We start from the raw sequence: 24,299 nt of genomic DNA, 5'->3' as shown, positions 1-24,299 counted from the left end.
ATTTCATTTGTGATGGCGTTTTTAATGTAATCTATTACCTTGCTTGGTTACGTGCTATAGAATGAAGATAAACAGAATGTAAGAGATCATATCCCCTCTTTTAATCCACTGGTATTAACCCTTTCCCTGAGAGAGCATTTTCTGTATTTTTTTGCACAAGTTTAACCTCCCTGGCGGTATGATTCAGTCTGGAATAAGGTGCTGAAAGCGGTACAATTATTTTGCATGGAAATCTGGCTTTTATTTTGTAGTCCTGTAATTCTTAGGAATAACGCTCTGAAATCTCTTCAAACCAGAGTCTAGCGGACATCCCGGGTATGATAAAGTTTATAATATAATAAAGAATAATAAAAATTATTCAATAATGTAATCAAATCCCCAAAAAAATGAAAAAGGGACATGTTTTGGTTGCTATGGACAATCTCCAAATTCCAAGCAGTAAAAAACAGTATTTATAATATAAAAGTGCATGCAGGGCACTGCACAAACCACTAGGGACAAAGGGGGTGTGTATTTTTTACTACAGCACTGTAATCTGTAAGATTACAGTGCTGTGTGTGTTTTGTGTCTTTTTACATTTTTGAATTTGCCGCTGTTCTCCGCTCCCGTGCGTCGTAACGTCGCAGGGAACGGAGCTCGGCGGCATTCGGCACTGTGAATCGAGCGGAGGACAGCACGATCACACAGCGCGGGGGACATCGCTGGATCCAGGGGACAAGGTAAGTAACGTTACCTGTGTCCTCCCCTGCATCGAGCGGTGCAAGCCCGAGTCTGGCTCGGGGTTACCGCTATTGTAATTAAAATTCCAACCCGAGCCAGACTCGGGATTACCGCTAAGGAGGTTAAAAAAATATTTTTAGGCCCAAAGATTACATAAAACCCCCAAAATATGAAATATGTTCTGAAAGCAGATACCCTAGAGCAGTGATGGCGAACCTTTTTGAGCCCGAATGCCCAAACTGCAATACAAAACCAACTTGTTTATTTCAAAGTGCCAGTGGGTTAATACCGGTAGGGAGAAGGTGATATATCCCCTCCCAGCCACCTGTTCACTGACTTTTGAAAATGTATCCATCGTGGATTGCTTTTCAGAGGGACAGCAAGGGCTGCTGCATATGTAAATGCACCCCAACCCAGCTGCTCACCTCTGCACCCAAAAGCCCTCCTCTTTGCCTACTTCTACTAGTCTCCTCTGCTCACTATTGCACCCCCACAAAGCTGCCAACCTCTGCACACTGCCTCTTTGCCCACCTTTCCCCCTTAACTCCGTGTTCACCTGTAATACCCAGTATTACAGAAACTTGAATGCTGTACCTGATGGAACATCCAGCAAGGCTGTGGCAAGCAAGACTCTTAAACCTGCTTCCATTTGTTTGTATCCACTTCTTGGGTTCCATTCAGGAGATGGGAACTGGGGCAGTGGCAGCATTTTCATATTGCCGGACGCGTTATTTACATATTAAAGCCGCGCGCTTTACCTATAAATAGTGCTCTGTTTACATGAGAATGTCACGCTTTTTCCATATTAATGCTGTGCTATTTATTTATTTTTTTAAATCAGCTGCACACACTGTAGCAGCACTGGGCAGTAATAGTGACAGGCTCAAGGATGGGAGGAAAATTACAGGACACTGCACTGATTCTCTCCTTCCAGCAGCTGAAAGCTGGCGGGAGAGAGATGGGAAGAAGCCAGCTTTCAGTTGCTGAGAGAAACAGTGCAGTGTCCTGCTGCACCAATCCCCCTGTGTATCCCCTTGTTGGCGGCCCTTAGCAGAGTGATGTGTGGAGGGTGACTGTTGAGACCATAGACAGAGGCAGGCTGCAGATGAGACCAGCACATTAGAATTTCACCTGGCATCCAGTATCGGCGTGACTTCCTCCAACCCGGCAGCACCACCTCGTCTCATCCATGCCTACCCCAGATAACTCCTCCCTGGCCCCAGAGGCATGTGGGAGATATAGCTCTATGGTGCGGGGGTGCGGCATACAGGCACCTTGTATAGGATGGTCGGTCAGTGTGTGCTCTTCTTCCTCACGTGCCCACAGAGAGGGCTCTGCATGCCAGCTGTGTTTATATGTGTCTACGTGGGGGTAGGGGAGCCTCATGTGGTCGGATTTCATGTGGTTGGATGTAACTTTAATTTTTTACAATCTGATTATTTTTTTTTTATTTACTTTTCATCACATAGCATTGCCTATGTGATTTTTTTGGTGACACGTTCTTTTTAAGGAGACATCTGGGGTCTACCTATGTTCTCCCTATATGTAATTCAATGCAGATCACTCTGCATTACATTCTTTCCCATGCTGGCCTTGAACTAACAGGTGGACCTGGAAGTGATGTCAAACACATCGCTTTCCAGGTCAGCAACAAACAGGGGAGGAGTCCGGTCATGAGTCCACTCAGTTCTATCAGCACTGTCGGTCCCGAGCCCGCAGATGGACAAACAGAGTTCAGGATATACGGTGGGGGGGGGGGGCGCATGGGAAAGTGGGTCACGTTACCGGGAAATGTGTGTAAAGCCCCCGTTTATGTACAGACTTAGAAGCGAAAGAGTTAAACATTTCCAAAAAGGCACCCTGCATAAATACTTTCCTTTTGTGTCATGACATTCAGCTACAGTATTTAAATAGAATGTAATCCTTGTCCTCACGCCTATAGTAAAAATGTAAACTATAGTACACACACATAAATGTCTTCCTTAAATGAACATTCTTTACTGAGAAGAGTCATAGGACGAACAATATAATTTTTTTAAAATGCATGGCCTCCTCCTCAATACATTTTTGTGACAATTTAAAAAAAATTAATTAACAGATCCCTCCATCCACACAAATGCGGTATAGATAGACCCCCCCCCCCCCCAACCCTGCGTGACATTGTATCAGAATACACTGATCTGTGGCCGCAGCCACTGGTTTCCAGAGTCCCTTAATTAAATGATCAACTTCTATTGATCAAAGACAGCAACACCCACGAACAAAAAAATCGGCATGACCTTGAAGAACTGGAAGACTTTAGATCAGTCTATGGCCAGCTTAACACTCACCAAAGAAAAGACAGACAAGACAGACAATAATACTCACTTGGAATGGTGTTACATCTAACATCTTTGCTTTAGGTGTCCCAGTCATGTGATCTAATGCAGATACATCTGGAGACAAATTATGGAATAAAACATTAAGGAACACAACTATAAATGCTTCCAACAGAAACAAACTTTTGATACAAATGGACAGAAACAACTGAGTACTGTCTGTGATACTCTTTATTTGCACTAACAATTTTTCAGGACAAGCTTTATGTCCAAGCACTACCAAGACACAAAGGTTTAGCAGAATTTTAATAAGATAAGCTTTAAGAAAATAAAAAAACACCACAGCAATGGTAATTAAACTCAAAAATTGAACTTTCCGCTTTAAGTGATGGTGACCCCCTGACATTTCACATATGGGGGGGGGGGGGGGGGGAGCGGATACCCGTTATTATGGGCACCCAGCTCCCACTTACTCCCCGGGCTCTGTGGCACCAGAAAGAAGTTCACCTCTCCCCCCTCCATCCCTGAAATCTTCTGGGACACGTCACAGGTCCCAGAAGATTGGCCGACTATCCACAGCGCTCAGTTAGAATGTCAGCACCGTGGAGAGGAGCGGGAGAGGAGCAGGGCTTCCTGAGTCCGCATCGCTGGACTGTGGGGCAGGTGAGTGTCTGATTATTAAATACACTTTTTGTAGCTGCTGCCTTTTAAATGGGTGGAACTCTGCTTTAAATGTTTTTTTTTTCTTTCTTTTTTTAAATAACAAACATGTTATACTTACCTGCTCTATGCAGTGCTTTTGCACAGAGCAGCCCTGATCCTCTTCTTCCCAGGTCCCCCGCCGATGCTCCTGGCTCCTCCCCCTTGACCAGTGCCCCCAATTGCAAGCCGCTTGCGATGGGGGCACTGGTGCGTGCTCGGCCCCGTCCCCTCTCTCTCCTCACTGACTGTGGTTGATAGCTCCTGCTGCTGTGTCAGCCAATGAGGAGAGAGAGATCCGGTACAGCCTAGGTTCCCGTGCACATCGCTGGATCGAGTGGGGCTTAGGGTGAGTGTTAGGGAGGGCCGTGGGGGAAGCAGCACACAGGTTTTTTTAACCTTCATGGAGTCACAGAGGTAAGAGTTGTCATAAAAATGTCAAATAGTGATTTAGAAAGCAGAGGTCTACATTTAGACTATTATCTTTTGTGTCAAATAGAATCATCATTCTTAAAGCGGTTCTTCACCCTAAGTTCCGCTAATCTGACCCCTCCCCCCCTCTGGTGCCACAATCGGCACCTTTCAGGGGGGAGGGGGGTGCAGTTACCTGGATAATCCAGGTATCTGCACCCACTTCCGGGCAGACCGCCGCAGACTCCCCGCCCCCCCATTGTGTTCTGGGAAACACACAGTTCCCAGAGACACAGCGGGGGACCATAAGAGACGCGCAGCGCGACTCGCGCATGCGCAGTAGGGAACCGGGCAGTGAAGCTGTAATGCTTCACTTCCCCATTCCCTGATAGAGGGTGGCGGTGGGGGCAGCAGCGAGACGAGCGATCGCTCGTCATCTGCCGCCGACATCGCTGGACCCTGGGACAGGTAAGTGTGATTTTATTAAAAGTCAGCAGCTGCAATATTAGTAGCTGCTGGCTTTTAATATTTTTTTTTTTTAGGTGCAGAACCGCTTTAATTCAAGTTTTCTTTTCCTGAGTTGTTTTATAGTTCCCTTTAGGAACTAAAACATTCAACACCCATAGCATGGTCTAGTTGTGAGAAATGATGCATGTCCCACAGGTGTGCAGAAATCATCTTCCTTATGATCTTAAACCACTTGCCTACTTGGGCACTTTCACCCCCTTCCTGCCCATGCTAATTTACAGCTTTCAGTGCTGTTGCATTTTGAATGACAACTGCGCGGTCATGCAACACTATACCCAAACACATTTTTTATACATTTTTTTTGAGACAGAGCTTTATTTTGGTGATATTAAATCACCACTGGGTTTTTTTTTTGGTAAACAAATGAAAAAAAGGCATAAAATGTAAAAAAAGAAGAAAAAACTTTTTTTGTTTTTTCTGTTATAAATTATTTTTCTCCTTCACTGATGTGTAGTGATCTGATATGCTGTACTGACAGGCATCACTGATGGGGCTACACTGAGAATCAGTGCAGATAACCCTAGTGTGGATTTGCTGGTTTTCGGCTCTCCTCTCCTAACGTGCTGTCAGCGCGAGTGAAGAATTGCCAATAGCTGGCAAATCCTGTTTAATTCTGGGTTTAAGCTGTGATTGGACACAGCTGAACATATGATAAAGAGCTACCGCGATTGGCTCTTTACCCTAATCTGTGATGAGCTGTGTCCGAAGGATACGATGATCACAAATCACTGCCGATACGCACTGGAAGCTCGTCATATGATGGTCCCCTGCAGTCACGAAGGAATTAATGGTGTGTCTCTGCAGATTAATTTGTGCTTGTAACGAAAGATTGTTGGCTACATTTTTTGCATTAGACAAGATACACAACAATATTGGAGGTGCAGCTGTATGATCCTGTGATACTGAAGGTCCCTTTTGTGTGCAACACTATTTAAATGGTTTGATTTGACTGCACAGTTTGCAGAGCCTAGTTCCTTCAATTGTTTTTTATATATATTTTTATTAATTTTCACATTATACAAAATATTCATACATTTATTCATAACAATTTTTCCTCAATTCATCATAAAACTCCCTTCTACTCCTCCTCCCTCTCCCTCCCAACTCTTATTCATATGTCTCTTTCTTCTTTCCCTCCATCCCTTTACTTGGTCCATTTAGTTTTTATTGGTCAAATCCGTGTATCTTCTTGTAGTCTAGCCATCTTTTCCATATATTTAAATATCGGTTTTATCTTCCCCCGCATGATATAGCTCTTCCATGTTAACCCTAACTTTTTAACCCATTTTCCTATCTGTGGGCATTCTGGACTTAACTAATATCTCGGGATCAAGCTTTTTGCGGCACTTATCAAATGGGGTATCACCGTTTTTTTTATATTCTTTGATTGTTCGTTTAGTGTTATGCAATAGATAGGCTTCGGGGGGTTTAGGCATTTCCATTCATGATATCTCCTGAATCATTTGGTTAATCTCCTGCCAAAATTTCTGTATTTTAGTGAATTCCCATCAAATGTGTATCGTTGTTCCTCTTGACCCACATCCCCTCCAGCATAACAGTGATTTTTCTGATTAGATTTTGTGAGTTTAGATGGGTGTTAAGTACCATCTTGATAAGCACTTAATAGTTCATCTTTCTCATATATTCTATCACTGTTCCTTCCACCAATTTCAATATTTTTCCCTTTTCTTGTTCGCTCCATTTTACACCGGGTTCCACTTCCCATCTTTCCAAAAAAGGTGGAACTGCTGGTTCTAACATTCCGCTAATATTCTTATAAATCTGGGAAGTACAGTGCTTTGGTGCAACCTGCAAGCTAAGGATTTTTCTAATGGCAGTAAATTTTCATTTGACCTTATTGGTTTAGGTATCTCTATAAAGTGTGTTAATGATCTCAGCTCATTTATCGATAAGATATCTCGCTCTTGTGTCTTAATTCCTATATAGTGCAGATCACCCCTTCTTTCATGATATATTTTAGTCGTGCATTTTTCTTCCTAATCCAAACCCCAGATAGTGTTTAATTTCCTGGTGGAAAATAATTTGTTCCAGTAAGTGGTATTAACGGTGAGTTATAATCCCATTTCTTTTGCCTGTGCATTAAATCCCACTCCCTAATTACCTTTGTCGTAAAAGCACTTGTGACTTTAGAAAAAAAAACAATGGTGTTGTCGTATCCAAATCATCTTATCCAACTGTGTCCCACTCAACCTACTTTCAATTTTAATCCAACCCTTTTCTCTAAAGTGATATGTTCAATTGATAATTTGCGTCAATAGAAGTGCCCTACAATATCTTTTGAAGTCTGGAGAAGCGAAACCACCATGTATTTTCTTTTTGCTTATTACTGTATATTGTATTCTTGTTTTTTTTATGTTGCCATATAATCCCCAGAATCATCTTTTTCAATATATTGAAATGGCTCTGTCAATATTTATCAGATTAATTTGGCGTGGTAAACATCCATGTCTCGGTAGAGCATTACTACTACGACCAAAGATCAAGGGCGGTCTCGGGTTTCTGGATCCTGTTCTAAACTACACTGCAGCACATATAACCAGGGTGGTGGACTGGTGCCGGCACAGCGACTTGAATCTCTGGGTGTCGATGGAACAGGAAGCTGCCCAGGCCCCACTCATGGGTCTACCTTGGGCAGGGAAAACTTCTGCCACCCACTTGACTACTCATCCACTGATTGGACCAACTCTTATGCAACTGAAAAGGTTCTTCCGTTTATCCTCACTAAGAAACTTTCCATCCCCAATGACGCCACTTTACCCAGATTTTATGCCTGGCCTCACTGAACCATTTTTTTCTCTCGCAAACCCCACAGGGACTCATAAGAACATCTTTGTTATTATGTTCTTCTGGTTGGCTAACTACGGAGAACTTGCTCGCTGGTCGGGCCCCTCTCTCATTAGATCACTGGAAGATTAATCAACTATCTCACTTGCTCGGCTCTCTGCCCAAACCAACCCATTTTGGCAGAAAGCTCCACTCTTGAGGAACTATGCTTAGGTGAGGGACCGATCCGGGGGTCCTTGTCAACCTCCTAAAAATCCTTGCTAGACCTTCACACCACTGAAGACCCTCCATTCTTGGAAAAATGGGAGAGGGACTTGCAAGTCACCTTCACAGAACCCCCAAAAGATTGTATACTCTTTTTCGCACAGAAATCTTCTCTATGTAGCAAATACCAAGAGACCACGTATAACATAGTGATGCGCTGGTATAGAACCCCTTCCGTGCTGGCTAAGATATTCCCTCCACAAACTGACCGCTGTTGGTGCTGCGGGCTACACTCAGGCACCCTCTTACATATTTTCTGGGATTACCCTGTGTTCCAAACTTTTTGGCAGCCGGTACTCAAGCTCATACAGAAACTCACAGACATCTCCCTACATGATAACCCAGCTGCGGTCCTCTTCAACCTTACCCCCATCAAGGAAACGTTATCATAAATCCCTTCTCAAACGTCTCCTTAATGCTGCACGGGCCAGAATCCCACCCTTTTGGAAACAACAGTCTGTGCCAACGGTGTTCTGATGGTTCGTGAAGGATATTGAGCAAATGGAAGATCTAACCTCTGCCTTGTGAGATAAGTCAGAGGAACATAAGTCCAGATGGTTCTACTGGGATCTCTTGCTTCTCGGACGAGTTCCACCAATACACGCTAGGATCCACCGTCTAGGATCCTCACCGCCTGTTCAGTACTATCGATCATGACTCCCTGGGGCTGACCCCCACCCCCGTTTGCCTCCTTTTTTTTCCTCTCTCTCTCCCTCTCTCGTCTCCTCCTCTCCTTTTCAATTAAAAAACAAAAAGTGATGTGCACAGAAGCTTATATTAGACTTCAACTAGTGGAGTAGGCCAGACTGAGTGGCTCCCTTCACTCACGTGCATTTATCTTGTATAGTTGGTGTGCTTGATACGCTTATCACAGTCTATATGCAATGTCTATATCCAATGTGAATTTGTCTTATTGTTTGTATCTGTGTCACATCTTTAAATAAAGAATAAAAATGTTTATCCGTCCTACCCAGGTAAGAGGTCTCCTTGAGATTTTCCTTACTTCTTCCTTAATTTAATTTAGGATGTAATTCGTTTGATATAAGTCTTTCCAATTCCCTGTCAAATATATCCCTAGATATTTTATTTTTTCCTGCCATTTAAATGGGTATTTTTCTTGTAGACATTGTTCTTCTTTCTTATCTATACTAATATGCAGGATTTCTGACTTTGATGGATTTATTTTAAAGTTTGGCTAATTCTCCATATTCTTTCAGTATGTTCATTATATTACGTAATGTTGTTCTCGGATTAGAGACATAGAACAGGATATCATACACGTATGCTGCCACCTTATATACCTCATCTCCTATTTTGACCCCTTTTTATATCTAAGTTGTTTCTGATAGTTGCAAGTAAAGGCTCTAATAATAATATAAATAATAAGGGAGATAGGAAACATCCCTGTCTTGCCCTGTTGCTCAAGTCAAAGGGGCAGAAAGGTCCCATTTACCCTTACTGCTGCTGATGGCTGTTTATATAACACTTTGATCCATTGGATCATTCTTGGACCGATTCCCAACTTCTCTAGTGTCGCTGACATGATCTCCAAGTCTACTCTGTGAAATGCTTTTTTCAGCATCGATTGAGAAAAACAGTCCTGGGGTCCATCTTTATTTTTTGTAGGTGCAATGCTGATTTCACTCCATTATCTCTCCCTTCCCTCCCAGGGACGAATCCTACCTGATCCATATGTATCCATTCCGGCATTAATACCTTCAATCTATTAGCAAAAACTTTGGCATATAGCTTTATGCCCTCATTCAATAACAATATTGGTCTATAGCTATGTTCTACATCTTTATCTTTCTTTGGTATTACTGTACTATATGCCAACAATGCTTCCTTTCTCATCCCCCTCTTATCCTCTAATAAGTTCCAATAAAAGCATAATTGAGGGAGTAGTAGATCTTTACATTTTTTTATAATAGATGGCTGAGAAGCTATCTGGTCATGGACTCTTTCCTGTCACCACACCTTTTAATGCTAATAGAAATTCTTCTTGAGTTACAGGTCTTTCTAGATCGGACAGTTTTTCTTCTTCAAATTTAGTTAATTTGGCTTCTCTTTGGCTTCTGAATACCCTTACATCTTTTCCTTTCTCTTTCTATATCTTATTTGTTCCTTTTCTGTTCTTATCGAGTATAATGCTTTATAAAAATTTTGAAATACTGCAATTTCTGATGTTGAATGAACTAGATTCCATACATTATTTTTTCTTTTTCTTTTTTTTTCTTTCAGTATTCTTGCTAGGTATTTTCCGGTTTGTTCCCCCATTGATATCTCTCTTTATTTACTTTATTGAAAGTTTGTCTTATTTCCTGTTCTATTAGACTATTCAGTTCATCTTTCTTCAGCAATATCAGGTCTTGTATCAGGTGTTATCTAATTTCCCTTTTCCTTCTTATGTTTCTGTTCTAATTCATATAGTTCTTGTAATATATAAATTTCTTTTATTTGTTCTTTCTTTTGTTTTTTTTGGGGGGGGGGGACCCTATGGCTATCAAGATGCCCCTAGCGTAAGCTTTATGAGATTCCCATATCGTGGCTTCCGCAGTGTCCCGTATCTTATTTGTCATAAAATATTGCTCTATTTCTTTCAACCTCCAAGTCCTGTATTATTGTATAATTTAATCTCCAGGTGTTTATTTTGGTCCTCCCCTATTCTTACTTCTACCGTTACGGGTGCATGGTCTGATGTTGTTATTGACTCTATAGATGTTTTACCTATTCCTTCCAGTAATCAATGTTCTATCAATATGTAATCCAGTCTAGAGTATGTCCCGTGTACGGCGGAATAGAGCGTAAACGCTACTAAACCGCACCAAAGATATAGCGTGCAGGACATTTTAGAATGTCCTGCAAGCGCACCGCTTCAGTGTGAGAGCACTCGGGCTTTCACACTGGGGCTGCAGGGGAGGCATTTTTCAGGGTCTTTGCAGGCGCCATTTTTAGCCCTTTATTGCCTGGAAAACGCCTCCAGTGTGAAATAGATCTAAGTCTTATATCTTTCCCTAAAACTATTACTACCCTCGTTGATCTATTTGTTGTTGAAGCTCCATAATACCACGTTGGGTGTTGTCGTGAATATAACCTAACTTTTGAATCATGTGTTATATGTGTTTCCTGTATATATAAAAAAAAAAAAAAACTATGCTGGAGGCATGGAATTGTAAATCTTTTAAGATTGTATGTCTCTTTAATGGGGTATTTAAACTCTTCACATTATAGGTCAACAATACATTTTTGCCATATCTGATGTTTTTCCTTTTTCTCGTTTTGCCATACTAACATACTACATGTTGTCGCAAAATGGACACCATATAGGGCAGCAGAGACTTCTATTAAAGGTCGTCCCCCCATCCTCCCAAATGTTTTGTGGCCCTGTTTCGGCCTTCGAGTCGTTGGTGGATCTATCAACCATTCTTCCATCATCGTCTCTCTTGTCATGGGGTAAGGCTCTGATCACATTCGCCTTCTAACACCACCGCTCCCCCCCCCCCCGCCCCCCAAAATGGGGGTCTGGATCAGGAGTGTGGTAGTGATCCTGTCATTCAACCTGTTCCTGATCTACTTAATCCCTGCCTATGTCCTCCATTTTGCCACCCAAGCCCAATTTCTTTCTTCTACTGTCTCTTACTCTTTCCCATTCTATCTCACTTAGACTCTATTTGACTTTATCTTAATTCTCCTATATATAATATTCCTAAGATGTTCCTTATTTTTGGCTTTTTCTTGCGATTTTTGCCATTGTTCATCTCGCAAGTCAAGTCTTATGCCGCGTACACATGATCAGACTATCCGGCGGACATAGTCTGGCGAACAAACCACCGGACTTTCCGAACGAGTGGACCTGCCCACACACAACTGGACTTTTACGGCGGACTAGGTCCGCCGGACTATGGCGGGAGTCTGCCAGACTTTTGAAATGAATGGACTTGCCCACACACAGAGGAAAGTCCGTTAATTTTGAATGCGGCTCCAGGTAGCCAGGACTAGCAAAGGAAGTCGGCGAGCGAGATTGACATGTCTCTGGCCCTGTCACCTGGTATGTACTTAAAGGGCAAGCCCTACACTGAAAAAAACGGCATGGGGTCCATATAAGACCCTTATCCAAGCACACAAGCTGGCCGGTCAGGAAAGGTGGTAGGGACGAGCGAGCACCCCCCCCACCCGTACCAGGCCGCGTGACCTCAACATGGGGGAGTGCCTTGGGGAAGGGGGGCCCTGCAGCCCCCCCACCCCAAAGCACCTAGTCCCCATGTTGATGAGGACAAGGGCCTCTTCCTGACAACCCTGGCTGTTGGTTGTCGGGGACTGCAGGCGGGGGGCTTATCGGAATCCAGGAGCCCCCTTTAATAAGGGGGCCCCAGATACAGGCCCCCCACCCTATGTGAATGAGTATGGGGTACAATGTACCCCTACCCATTCACCTGGTGAAAAAAAAAATGTAAATAAAACACAACACAAGGTTTTAAAATAATTTATTGCACAGCTCCGGGGTCTTCTTCCGTCTTGGGGGGGGGGTCTTCTCGCCGGACTCCTCCGCTATCTTCTGCTCTTTTGCTAGCTCTTCTACTAGACAAGACCCCCGAAGTCGGAAAAAGACCCCCGGACGCCGACGAAGAAAGCGGTGCTCCTCCGCTAGTAAAAGCCCCCCTTCCCCAAAGCACCCCCCCATGTTGAGGCCACGTAGCCTGGTACGGCTCGGGGGGGGGGGGGGGGGTCTCGCTCGTCCCCACCCCCTTTCCTCACCGGCCAGGTTGCATGCTCGGATAAGGGTCCTATATGGACCTTGTGGGGGACCCCCACACCGTTTTTTCGGCGTAGGGCTTCCCCTTTAAGTCCATACCAGGTGACGGGGCCAGCGACGTGTCAATCTCGCCGCCGAAGGCGGCGGACATTGACATCCTTCGCTAGTCCCGGCTACCTGGAGCTGCATTCAAAATGAACAGACTTTTCTCCATGTGCAGGAAAGTCCGTTCATTTCAAAAGTCCAGCGGACTAGCACATAGACGGCCGGATTGACAATTTTTGAGTCAAAACTACTTTCTAAATCCACACACGGGCGGATTGTGCTGCGGACTCTGGTCTGCCGGATAGTCTGATCATGTGTACGCGGCATTACACAAAAGTCCTGTAAAACGTCTTTAAACTTTAACCACTTAAGGACCGTGCCTCTTTTTTATATGTGTTTATTACGAGTTAAAAAGTTAAAAGTTTTGCGTGCTAGAAAATTACTTAGAACCTCTAAGTATTATACATTTTTTTTCTAACACCCTAGAGAATAAAATACAAAAAAAAAAAAAAATGTGTCACTTTTATTCCTTTTACAAGCAATGTAAACATCCCTTGTAATAGAAAAAAGCATGACAGAACCTCTTAAATATGAGATCTGGGGTTAAAAAGACCCCAGATCTCATGTTTACACTAAAATGCAATAATTAAAAAAAAAAATGTGTCATTTAAATGTCCCTTTAAGCGTTATGGGCGGAAATGATGTTTTGAAATTGCTTCCGCCCTGCAGTGTCATGGAGAGGGGTGGGGGCCATCTTCCCCTCACTCGTCTCCATGTACAGCCCTGAGGAGGACTGGATTGCCTCCGCCGCTGCCGGTTGCTCCAGTAAGCAGCGGAGGGTATCGGATCGTGGGGGGCCCCTCTCCCACCGCCGATAAAAAGTGATCTCGTGGCAAATCCATCGCAGAGACCACTTTTATCTCATACCGGAACGCCGGCTAAACATGGCGATACTGGGGTTATGGCAGCTAGCTGCTGCCATAACAACGATATCCGTCCTCAAAGTGAGGACGTACATCGCCATGCAGCGGTCTGGAAGTGGTTAACCTTGCAGATCTTCCATCTTTCTGTCCTACTAAACATGCAGAAAAACAATTTTTTGTTCGCATCTGTTCTAGTAACGTTCTGAAGAGTCTTCTAGCTAGAGTTCCTGGGGCTAGGTCTGTAAATATTTGGAGGTTCACTCCTTCATATTTCAGTGATGTTAATCCTTTTGTCTTTTCCCAGATTTGTGCCTTTTCTTCATATTGCTGGAATCTCACTATGACATCCCTTGGTACCTCTTCCGACATATTATGAAGTTTTCTCATCCTATGTACTCTTTCTATCGTCAAGCGATCTTCTGCAAGTTTATCTAACAGGGGATTAAATACTTTAATCAATATTTCTCTCATATCCTCTTCCTTTGTCTCTGGCAAGGCTCAGATCCTTCAAATTATGTCTTCTACTTTGATTCTCCTGATCTTCCACCTTATATAAAACTTTCTTCTCTGTCCTGTTTGCAGCTCTTTCACCTGTTCTTTTAATTTTGTTATTTCATATGCTTGTTTGACCATTTTTTTCTTCTGTCTCTTCTACTCGTGTCAGCATCTGTCCCAGGTCTTCATGTATTGTTTTTATTTCTGTCTTAACCACTTAACTACCGTTTTCATATGCGGGTGCTACTCACGTATGTGTTCGCTTCTGCGAGCAAGCTCATCGGGACGGGGTGTTTTTAAAAAAAAAAAATATTTTTCTTATTTATTTTACTTGATATTTATATATATATTTATATTTATACCGTTAAAATAATTAAAACAAAAAAATGGATCAATTTTTTTGCTATTACAAGGAATGTAAACATCCCTTGTAATAGAAAAAAGCATGGCAGGTCCTCTTAAATATGAGATCTGGGGTCAAAAAGTCCTCAGATCTCATATTTGGACTTAAATGCAATAAAAAATATAAAATAAAATAAAAATGTAATTTGAAAAAATGACACTAACATTCAGCGACCGACACAGCTCCTCTCTAACTAAATGGGTTTGTTAGCCTGCCACTAGGAGAACTAGGCAAAATTGTAACACAACACACAGAACTTTCAGTACCGCCACGGGGGGCGGACCCTGTGCTAACAACCCTCCCTGCTGCCCCAGAAGACTCAGTACGTGAACAAGCAGTATAACAGAGAAAAGGAGAGGTGGGTGATGTGTCGGTTGGTGAATTACAGAGAAAAGGATTTTACGGTGAGTACAAAAATCCTATTTTCTCTTATATTCACCGACCGACACAGCTCCTCTCTGTAACTAAATGGGACTTCCCCAAGAAGTGCCAAACAAGGGGTGGGAAAAAACTGCATTAAAACTTCATCCACCAGGGCAAGTGGGAACTAGTGAAACTAAACCCACAAAAAAACAGCAGTGTACGGAAAAACACACTGCCATATAACCGGGTATTCTCAACAGGAGAGATCCCCAACACCGCAAACTTTATGCAGAAGTAATGCAACAGTGCATTAAAAAACAGTACTGAGTTTTTATCGAAAAACCAGGAAAAAAGCTCAATTGCAACTACATGGCCACCTGCAAAACTTTGCGGCCAAAACAGGCATCACTGACATCTACCTTGTAGAACTTGGTAAATGTATGGACAGACGACCAGGTCGCCGCCTTACACACCTGAGCGACAGACGCTTGGTGTCGGAAGGCCCTAGACGTTTTGATTGCCCTTGTAGAGTGGGCCGTGAACGGAAAGAGGGGCACCTGCCCCTTCAAGGCGTAGGCTTGTACTACAATCTGTCTGATCCACCTAGAAATGGTGGCAGACGAGACCGCCATACCCAGCTTTGGACCAGCCACCGAAAACAAAGTGAGTCTGACTTCCGAAAGGGAGCTGTGGCAGACAAATACACCTTCAGAGCCCTAACCACATTGAGAGCGCGAAGGGCCACCTCTTTGGGGTGCTTCGGCTTAGGACACAACGATGGTAATACAATGTCCTCATTGATATGAAAGGCCGAAACCACCTTAGGTAGAAAAGATGGTTGCGGACGCAACACCACCTCATCCCTGTGGATGACCAGATAAAGCGACTTGCAGGACAAGGCCGCCAACTCTGAAACCCTCCTGGCCGATGTTATGGCCACTATGAAAACCACCTTCTGTGAAAGGGTCAACAAGGGAATCTCCCTGATATTCTCAAACGGCGGCTTTTGAAGCGCCGACAACACCAGATTCAAATCCCACGGAGGTAACGGTGGGCGCACCGGAGGGACTACATGTCGTACCCTCTGAACAAAGGTACTCACTAATGAATGAGACGCCAGGGGTCGCTGGAAAAAGACAGCCAGAGCTGAAATTTGCCCCTTAATGGTGCTCAACGCCAACTTCTGGTCTACACCCTGCTGAAGAAACAGCAGGATCCTGGATATAGAAAAGGAGCGCGGATGCCACCCTTTCTCCTCACACATGGAGATATAGGCCTTCCAGATACGATGGTATATCTTCCGTGAAGATTTCCGCGCCCTCAACATAGTTGGAATCACCGAGTCCGACAGACCCCGGTTCCTCAGCACCTGGCTCTCAATAGCCATGCCCTAAAAGCCAGCGATGGTAAAGCAGGGTGAAAGATTGGACCTCGAGATAGGAGGTCCTCTAGCAGCGGCAGCCGCCAGGGAGCGTCTGCCGCCAGACGCACCAGGTCTGCGTACCAGGGCCACTGAGGCCAATCTGGGGCCACCAGGATTACTGGGATCCCCTCGGCTTCCACTCTGCGCAGCAGGCGTTGCAACAGTTTTAGCAGAGGAAAGGAGTAGATCAGCTGGTACTGATCCCATGAAGCCACCAGCGCGTCTGACGCATCTGCCCACGGAGCTCTTGTCCTGGACAGGAATCTCGGGAACCTTCCGATTGAGGCAGGAGGCCAATAGATCCACATCTGGTGTGCCTCATTTCAGGCACAACCACCTGAATATCTCCGGATGCAATGCCCATTCTCCTGGGTCCAGCATCTGTCGACTGCCAATTTTCCACCCCCGGGATGTAAATGGCTGACAGGGACAGAACGTGTCACTCTGCCCACCGAAGTATGTTAGCGACCTCCCGAGCAGCGGCTGAGCTTCTTGATCCCCCTTGGTGATTATGTACGTCACAGCCGTGGCGTTGTCTGACTGTATCCTGGTCGGACGCCCCTGAAGACACATCGACCATGTGTGGAGACACAGCCTGATCGCTGTCAATTCGAGCAGATTGATCGGTAACTTGGATTCTTCCGTCGACCAGAGGTCCGGAATGAGCCAACTGAATCCCCATCACTCCACCCCAGCCGGATAGACTGGTGTCCATAGTGATCACCATCCATTTCAGAGGAAGGAACGATTTTGCGGACTGAATCACCAGGGACCTCAACCACCAGATCAGGGAGTCCGACTGGCTGACTCACCTGGATTTGTCGATCCAGGGACAACGGAGATTTGTCCCGGAAAAAGAGGGCCTTTGCCTGTGGCGTGGCTCCTTAGCTTTTCAGGGCTTTCTTGGACGTACTTAAGGCCTTGCACTAGTTGGTCTGCTAGTTCCACGCAGACAGGGGTGGCCTGTTGCTCTCCCAATTCGCGGTGCAAAAGCTTTGCCCACTCAGTCAGTGTCTGCGACACCAGTGCGGATGCCAGTACAGGTCGCACGGCTGACCCCACAACCGTAAAAAAGGAACGAGCCACTGCCTAGGCCTTCCTGTCCATGGGATCCTTCAGGGTCAGGGTGTCCATGGGCACAGCATTGTCCTCAGGTGACCCGGTTGCCTGGATTTCTGGGGAAGAAACACCAGTTTCTGAAGCCATGCTGACCCCCTACCATGTCTGCCACCTGAAAGGGGACTTAGGACAGTGAAGGTCCCACCCTCCTGCTGCCGCCTGGGGGGGGGGGGGGGGGAGGGTTCCTAGCGCCGGACTCAGCACCCTGGGGCATTCTGTGATGATTACTAGCCATGCCTACAGTCCCCAGGAGGTTGCCCAGTTGCAGAGTGAAGAAACTGTCGGCAGCAGCTGTAGAAAAGAGCGATGATACGATCTGCAGAGCTTGCACCAGCGTTCCGGGAATGGCCATCCAACATCCTGTACACACAGTGGACACAGGAAACAGCATGTGATAGCACATGGCATGCTGCCACAAGAGAACTGCGTTGAAAACTGCGCTCGGGCTTCAAAAAAATGGCCACCAATGCAACTAATAGGAAAATCCCATAGAAATTGGCCGCTGAGGCTCACAAGGGGAACCTGCTCTGCTATCAGTCAAAATGGCCGCCGGACAGCGCCATGCGGTGACAAGAAAAATTACAGAACGGCGCTGCCTCCAACCAGAAAAAATACCTTTTGGGACCCCCCACACCGGGACCAGGAGCATCGCTAGCCGCACAGACCCCCTACAGGTGAGAGACCCAGCGATCCCCATACACACACCGCCCGCTGCACATGCAGCCGCCCACCCCCCGGGGGGGGGGGGGGGAGAGAAGATAGAGACGTGGGAAAGAAGAGAAGAAGGTGAGGTGATCCCCGAACCGACCTCCCAGGGAATGCCCAGCTGCTCAACCCCCCAAGGGAGAGAGAGCCGTACTTACCAGTCCTGAAGAGCTGGGAGACATTCCATCACAGACCCACTCCTGTGGAGTTACAGGGTGGCTGCTGGCCCGGTATACTGTGACCAGTAGCCCGGTCATATATACAGCCCGGAGCATTGAAGCTCACAACCACCTCTGGAGCTGAGGTATGTCATGGCCTGCCGAGCCTTAGCTGCAACCTGCACAAGCTCGATGGCCGGACTGGGGGGACTACAAGGATAACTTAACCAGGCTGTCACCCAGCCAGCAGCTGATAGAAGATCCCAGGATCTTTCATCTTGCGCAAAAGTATAAATCCTGCATCAAAAAAATGGACCAAAGGGCCCGCAGGGTTCCTAGGTCATTCTCCTTCACTAGGCAAAATAAAACTGAGTCTGCTGGGGCAGCAGGGAGGGTTGTTAGCACAGGGTCTGCCCCCCGGGGCGGTACTGAAAGTTCTGTGTATTGTGTTACAATTTTGCCTAGTTCTCCTAGTGGCAGGCTAAAAAACCCATTTAGTTACAGAGAGGAGCTGTGTCGGTCGGTGAATATAAGAGAAATGTTCCTTTAAGAGGTATGGGCGGAAGTGACATTTTCACATCGCTTCCGCCCTCCTATGGGATAGAAACGAGTGGGGGCCATCTTAGCCTCACTCGACACCATACCCAGCACAGGAAAGGACCCGATCGCCTCCGCCACTAACGACGGCTCCGGTAAGCGGCGGAGGGCGCGGGAGAGAGGCAGGAGTGGGAGTGGCACCTCTCCCGCCACCGATAACGGTGATCTCTCTGCGAATCTGCCACGGAGACCACCATTATCGTAAACAGGACCGCCTCCGGTAAAGATGGATATCTCAGTTGTGGCAGCAGCTGCTGCCATTACCGAGATATCCCTCTTCAAAGTACCGATGTGTATATACAGGAGGCGGTCCTTAAGTAGTTAATAGAATTTTCCAATGTTGTAAACATCTCTATAATTTCTAGTTTTGTTGGCATTTGGGAGATTGCGCCTTGTTCCATAATTTTACTTGTCTCAGATTCAGATTCACTTTCTACTCCCATATATTCCCTCAAACAGAAATCTCTCCTTGCTTCTTTCCTGGTGCTTTTTTTTCTTTGGCCCCTTGTTGTTTTTCAGATCCTGGGCTCTTTGGGCTTCCTTCTTGTGTCATATATTTCTTAATTGTACTTGCTTTGCATTTACCTTTAACATTTTTATTTCACTTCCTTTTAAAGTTCTATCTCTCATTTTGAATTTCTTGCTTATAATTTTCTGTCTCCCCAGGTTGGTCTTATATTCTTATATGGTCAGAACACCATAGAGTTAAAAAATATATTAAAAGCCAGCAGCTACAAATACTGCAGTTGCTGATTTTTAATAAATGGACACTTACCTGTCCCAGGGTCCAGCGATGTCGGCAGCCGAAGCCGATCAAATCGTTTAGCTATGAGCAGATGCCGCTGCCATCCTCGGTGAGGTTACCAGAAAGTGAATCGTTGTGTCTTCACTTCCCAGTTCCCTACTGCACATGTGCGAGTCGCGCTGCGCGTCCTAACTGGTCCCCGCTATCTCCTGAGATCCGTGTGTGTCAGCAGACAGCGTGGGGGGACAGGAGGAGGCGTAGACTCCCGTGGGAGTCTATGCCCAGAAGTGGGTGCAAATACCTGTCTTAGACAGGTATCTGCACCCCCCTCCCTCCTGAAAGGTGCCAAATGTGACACTGGAAGGGGGGAGGTTTCCGAAAGGCGGAGATTCAATTTTTGTGTGAACCTCCGCTTTAAATAATTACAGTGCCTTGCGAAAGTATTGGGCCCCCTTGAACTTTTCAACCTTTTGCCACATTTCAGGCTTCAAACATAAAGATATAAAAATTTTATTTTTTGTGAAGAATCACCAACAAGTGGGACACAATTGTGAAGTGGAACGAAATCTATTGGATTTTTGAAACTTTTTTAACTAATAAAAAAATGAAAAGTGGGGCGTGCAAAATTATTCAGCCCCCTTGCGTTAATACTTTGTAGAGCCACCTTTTGCTGCGATTACAGCTGCAAGTCGCTTGGGGTATGTCTCTATCAGTTTTGCACATCGAGAGACTGAAATTCCTGCCCATTCTTCCTTGCAAAACAGCTCGAGCTCAGTGAGGTTGGATGGAGAGCGTTTGTGAACAGCAGTTTTCAGCTCTTTCCACAGATTCTCGATTGGATTCAGGTCTGGACTTTGACTTGGCCATTCTAACACCTGGATACGTTTATTTGTGAACCATTCCTTTGTAGATTTTGCTGTATGTTTGGGATCATTGTCTTGTTGGAAGATAAATCTCCGTCCCAGTTTCAGGTCTTTTGCAGACTCCAACAGGTTTTCATCCAGAATGGTCCTGTATTTGGCTGCATCCATCTTCCCCTCAATTTTAACCATCTTCCCTGTCCCTGCTGAAGAAAAGCAGGCCCAAACCATGATGCTGCCACCACCATGTTTGACAGTGGGGATGGTGTGTTGAGGGTGATGAGCTGTGTTGCTTTTACGCCAAACATATCGTTTTGCATTGTGGGAAAAATGTTCGATTTTGGTTTCATCTGACCAGAGCACCTTCTTCCACATGTTTGGTGTGTCTCCCAGGTGGCTTGTGGCAAACTTTAGACGAGACTTTTTATGGATATCTTTGAGAAATGGCTTTCTTCTTGCCACTCTTCCATAAAGGCCAGATTTGTGCAGTGTACGACTGATTGTTGTCCTATGGACAGACTCTCCCACCTCAGCTGTAGTTCTCTGCAGTTCATCCAGAGTGATCATGGGCCTCTTGGCTGCATCTCTGATCAGTCTTCTCCTTGTCTGAGCTGAAAGTTTAGAGGGACGGTCAGGTCTTGGTAGATTTGCAGTGGTCTGATACTCCTTCCATTTCAAAATGATCGCTTGCACAGTGCTCCTTGGGACGTTTAAAGCTTGGGAAATCTTTTTGTATCCAAATCCGGCTTTAAACTTCTCCACAACAGTATTACGGACCTGCCTGGTGTGTTCCTTGGTCTTCATGATGCTCTCTGCGCTTTCAACAGAACCCTGAGACTATCACAGAGCAGGTGCATTTATACAGAGACTTGATTACACACAGGTGGATTCTATTTATCACCGTCAGTCATTTAGGACAACATTGGATCATTCAGAGATCCTCGCTGAACTTCTGGAGTGAGTTTGCTGCACTGAAAGTAAAGGGGCCGAATAATTTTGCACGCACCACTTTTCAGTTTTTTATTTGCTAAAAAAGTTTAGCAAATAAACAAAAGATTTCGTTCCACTTCACAATTGTGTCCCACTTGTTGGTGATTCTTCACAAAAAATTAAAATTTTATATCTTTATGTTTGAAGCCTGAAATGTGGCAAAAGGTTGAAAAGTTCAAGGGGGGCCGAATACTTTTGCAAGGCACTGAATATAATTACAGTACCATATCCTTTATTTATCTCTCATAGAGCCGTCCTTATAGGATAGAAGGTTGATGTATAATATAGTGGATTGATGGTCAACCGGGGTTACACCCCACTTCTTAGTTCCTATCGAATCGTTTACACACTAACTTGGTTTTTCCAATGTTTTATATTTCTTCTGCCGTCATTTAAATTTCAGCAATCTTTCTAGGTGCATTAACCCCCGGCGGGTAACTGGTCAGGGGTGCTAATGACCCAGCCGCTTTGTGTGTGCAGATACTGTGTATTGTCTATGCAGCCTGCGGCTTTGTGGTTTTGAATATTCAGGTTTACTCCCTTTATCCTTTTATATCTGTAACTCTTTCTCTGCTTCTTCTGGTCTCTTTAATACCTCTGTCGGCTTTCAATAGTTAAGTAAAAAGGTGTAGAGCTCATTTAAAATAAAGTTCATCAATAATAGGCTGTTGAAAAGGGATCCATTCAAAGTCCACCACAAGATGAATCAAGGAATAATAGACAGAACAGCCGCCACCAGCACCCAATAATACTGACCCTTACGCTCAATAGAAGGGATATAAGCGAAGGATAAAATAGATAATAACACCAATGGTCCTCCTGCACAAATTGGTCCGCTTCACCAAGATTACACTAATCCACTACCCAAGATTGGATATCAGGGCTCAAGAGACCACATGATAAGAGTTGCATAATAAGCAAGCAGGCATATCGAAACAACCAGCTTTCCAACCAGTAAGGTGGCCACCGCGTCCCAGTCCACGTCACACGTCTTTACTTCACTCATCGTTTCATCATAAAGATGTGTCATCAGGGGCATGGTTAAGGTGTGTGTTACTTCTATTTATTTTTGTTTAATAAATGTTTATTGAAATTCAACAAATCACAGAAAGACATACAAAGCATAGGTATCACAATGAAAATAAGATAGGCGATAGACAGTCCTATAAAATACACAATACGTTGGATCATCTGTGTGTTGGATTAAATGCAATACACAAACTTAGATATTAACCTCTCAACAGAGAAGGGATAGATATGTCACTTCATGAATCATCTGTTCGTCTGGCAAGACAACAGTCCATCCGTAATTTGTAACTTTACTGTGAAATTATGCAATAAAGGATTTTCATCACGCTCTAGAGCAAAAACGGAGTGAGAAAGCTCGAGATAAAGAATATAAAGAGACAAAGAAAAGGTTGAAAAGAGGAAGAGAGGAGGGGAAGGAAGGAGAGGGGGCAGATAGTGTGCGGTAGCTAAAGGCGGGGGGAGTGGGGGATGTCGGTGGCATGCAGGTCAATCAACCAGTTATAGCCTAATTAAAACCTATAAGGTCAGACTAACAGCAACCGCTTCACAACAGTAATCAAATTTTAGGGGACATGAGTAGCAACCTACTGAACTTTTGACATGATTTCCTTATAACAAGAGGTGGTCGTGAATTCGAGCCAGGGTGACCAGGTCTTTTTGTGACGGTCAGAGGTACCTCTAGCATTATGAGTAATATCTTCCATGACCAAGACCTCAGCGACCTTTTGAAACCAAGTTTTTATTGATGGGGTTGATGTTTGACCTCAAACAGATGGGATTAAAGCTTTAGCAGTGTTCAGCGGGTGGGGCATAAGTGAGCACTTATATGATCTAATGGAAACAGTGGTCACATGAAAGAGAATAGTCCATGGGTCGTTTGGTAGGGAAACCCCTGTGATTTGAAAGATTCATTTGAGGATGTTGGTCTAATAGGGGCGGATAATTGGGCAGAACCACCATATGTGTGCGTGAGTAGCTTTGTTCCGACAACTCCTCCAGCACAATGGGGAATTGGCAGGGAACATCTGGTGCAATTTGGATGGTGTGTAGTGCCACCTAGAGAGGAGCTTATAATTGACCTCAGTCATTTTTAAAGCTATAGAAGAGATGTGAACCAGTTTCATTACATTGTGCTTCCGTTTGTTCGTGATGGGGGTGTTTAAGTCCGCTTCCCATTTTGTCAAAAAGGATGGGAGACCGGAATTGTGGAGCTCCAGAAGTGCTTTGTAGAATGTCAAGATGCTATGTTGCAGTGGGGCCTTTTGGTTAAACCCTACCTAAACGGCGTTGAGGTCTTGTAATCCACGTATGGGCCGGGGTAGCGACCTTATGAAGAATAGCAGTTCATTATGCCTCCATAAGTTCATAAAGGTGGTGGAATTAGACTGGAGGATCACGGCAATCGGTTTCAAAGTATTAGATTGAAGAACGTGGTGCAGCAGAAGAGGTTCATTTGGGGACCAAGATTTAAAGCCGGAGTCCAAAAGGCCTGGTAAGAAGAATTTATGGTTGAGCAAAGGCATCAGCGGGGAGTTGTAGTCCCAAGAGTGTTCCTATGTATAGCATCCCAGACGTCCAGAGAGGATTTTGTGAGAGTTGGGGTCAGATGACTAAGATTCCTGAACTGGCGAGGGAACCAGGGCGCAGTTGATAAATCTGTACCACTCAGCGTGTATTCAATTTGCACCCATAACTTGGTGTCCTTAGTATATTTCCAGTCAGCTACACTCGATAGCACTACAACAATGATGGGCCAACACTCCTCTCCACTTGGCGCAAAACAGAACATCTCTAGCTACCCTGGGATGGTTATCACGCCAGATAAAGTGGGAGATCATGGATTGTAAGATGTTGAAGAACCCTATAGGAACACCCAGTGGGATCATTTGGAAAATGAAGAGAATGCGTGGGAGGATATTCATTTTAATTATATTTATATTACCTAA

At 44.8% G+C, this 24,299-nt stretch overlaps 1 protein-coding gene across 2 annotated transcripts in view; it reads right to left on the bottom strand.

Annotated features, from left to right (window-relative positions):
- The window catches only part of ZC3H7A (zinc finger CCCH-type containing 7A), a 163,031-nt gene that overhangs the window by 88,666 nt on the left and 50,066 nt on the right, over window positions 1-24,299 (bottom strand). For both annotated transcript variants that reach the window (XM_077448975.1, XM_077448974.1), the window contains one exon: window positions 3,088-3,155. In XM_077448975.1, the coding sequence (XP_077305101.1) occupies window positions 3,088-3,155 (68 nt within the window). The remainder of the gene's footprint in view (window positions 1-3,087; window positions 3,156-24,299) is intronic.

The sequence above is a fragment of the Lithobates pipiens genome, unplaced genomic scaffold, assembly GCF_037356315.1.
Source record: "Lithobates pipiens isolate NorthernLeopardFrog02 unplaced genomic scaffold, aLitPip1_a1.2 Scaffold_22, whole genome shotgun sequence".
NCBI classification, from domain to species: Eukaryota; Metazoa; Chordata; class Amphibia; order Anura; family Ranidae; genus Lithobates; species Lithobates pipiens.
Note: the sequence above shows the minus strand (reverse complement) of the source record. Positions and strands in the feature narration are given on the sequence as shown.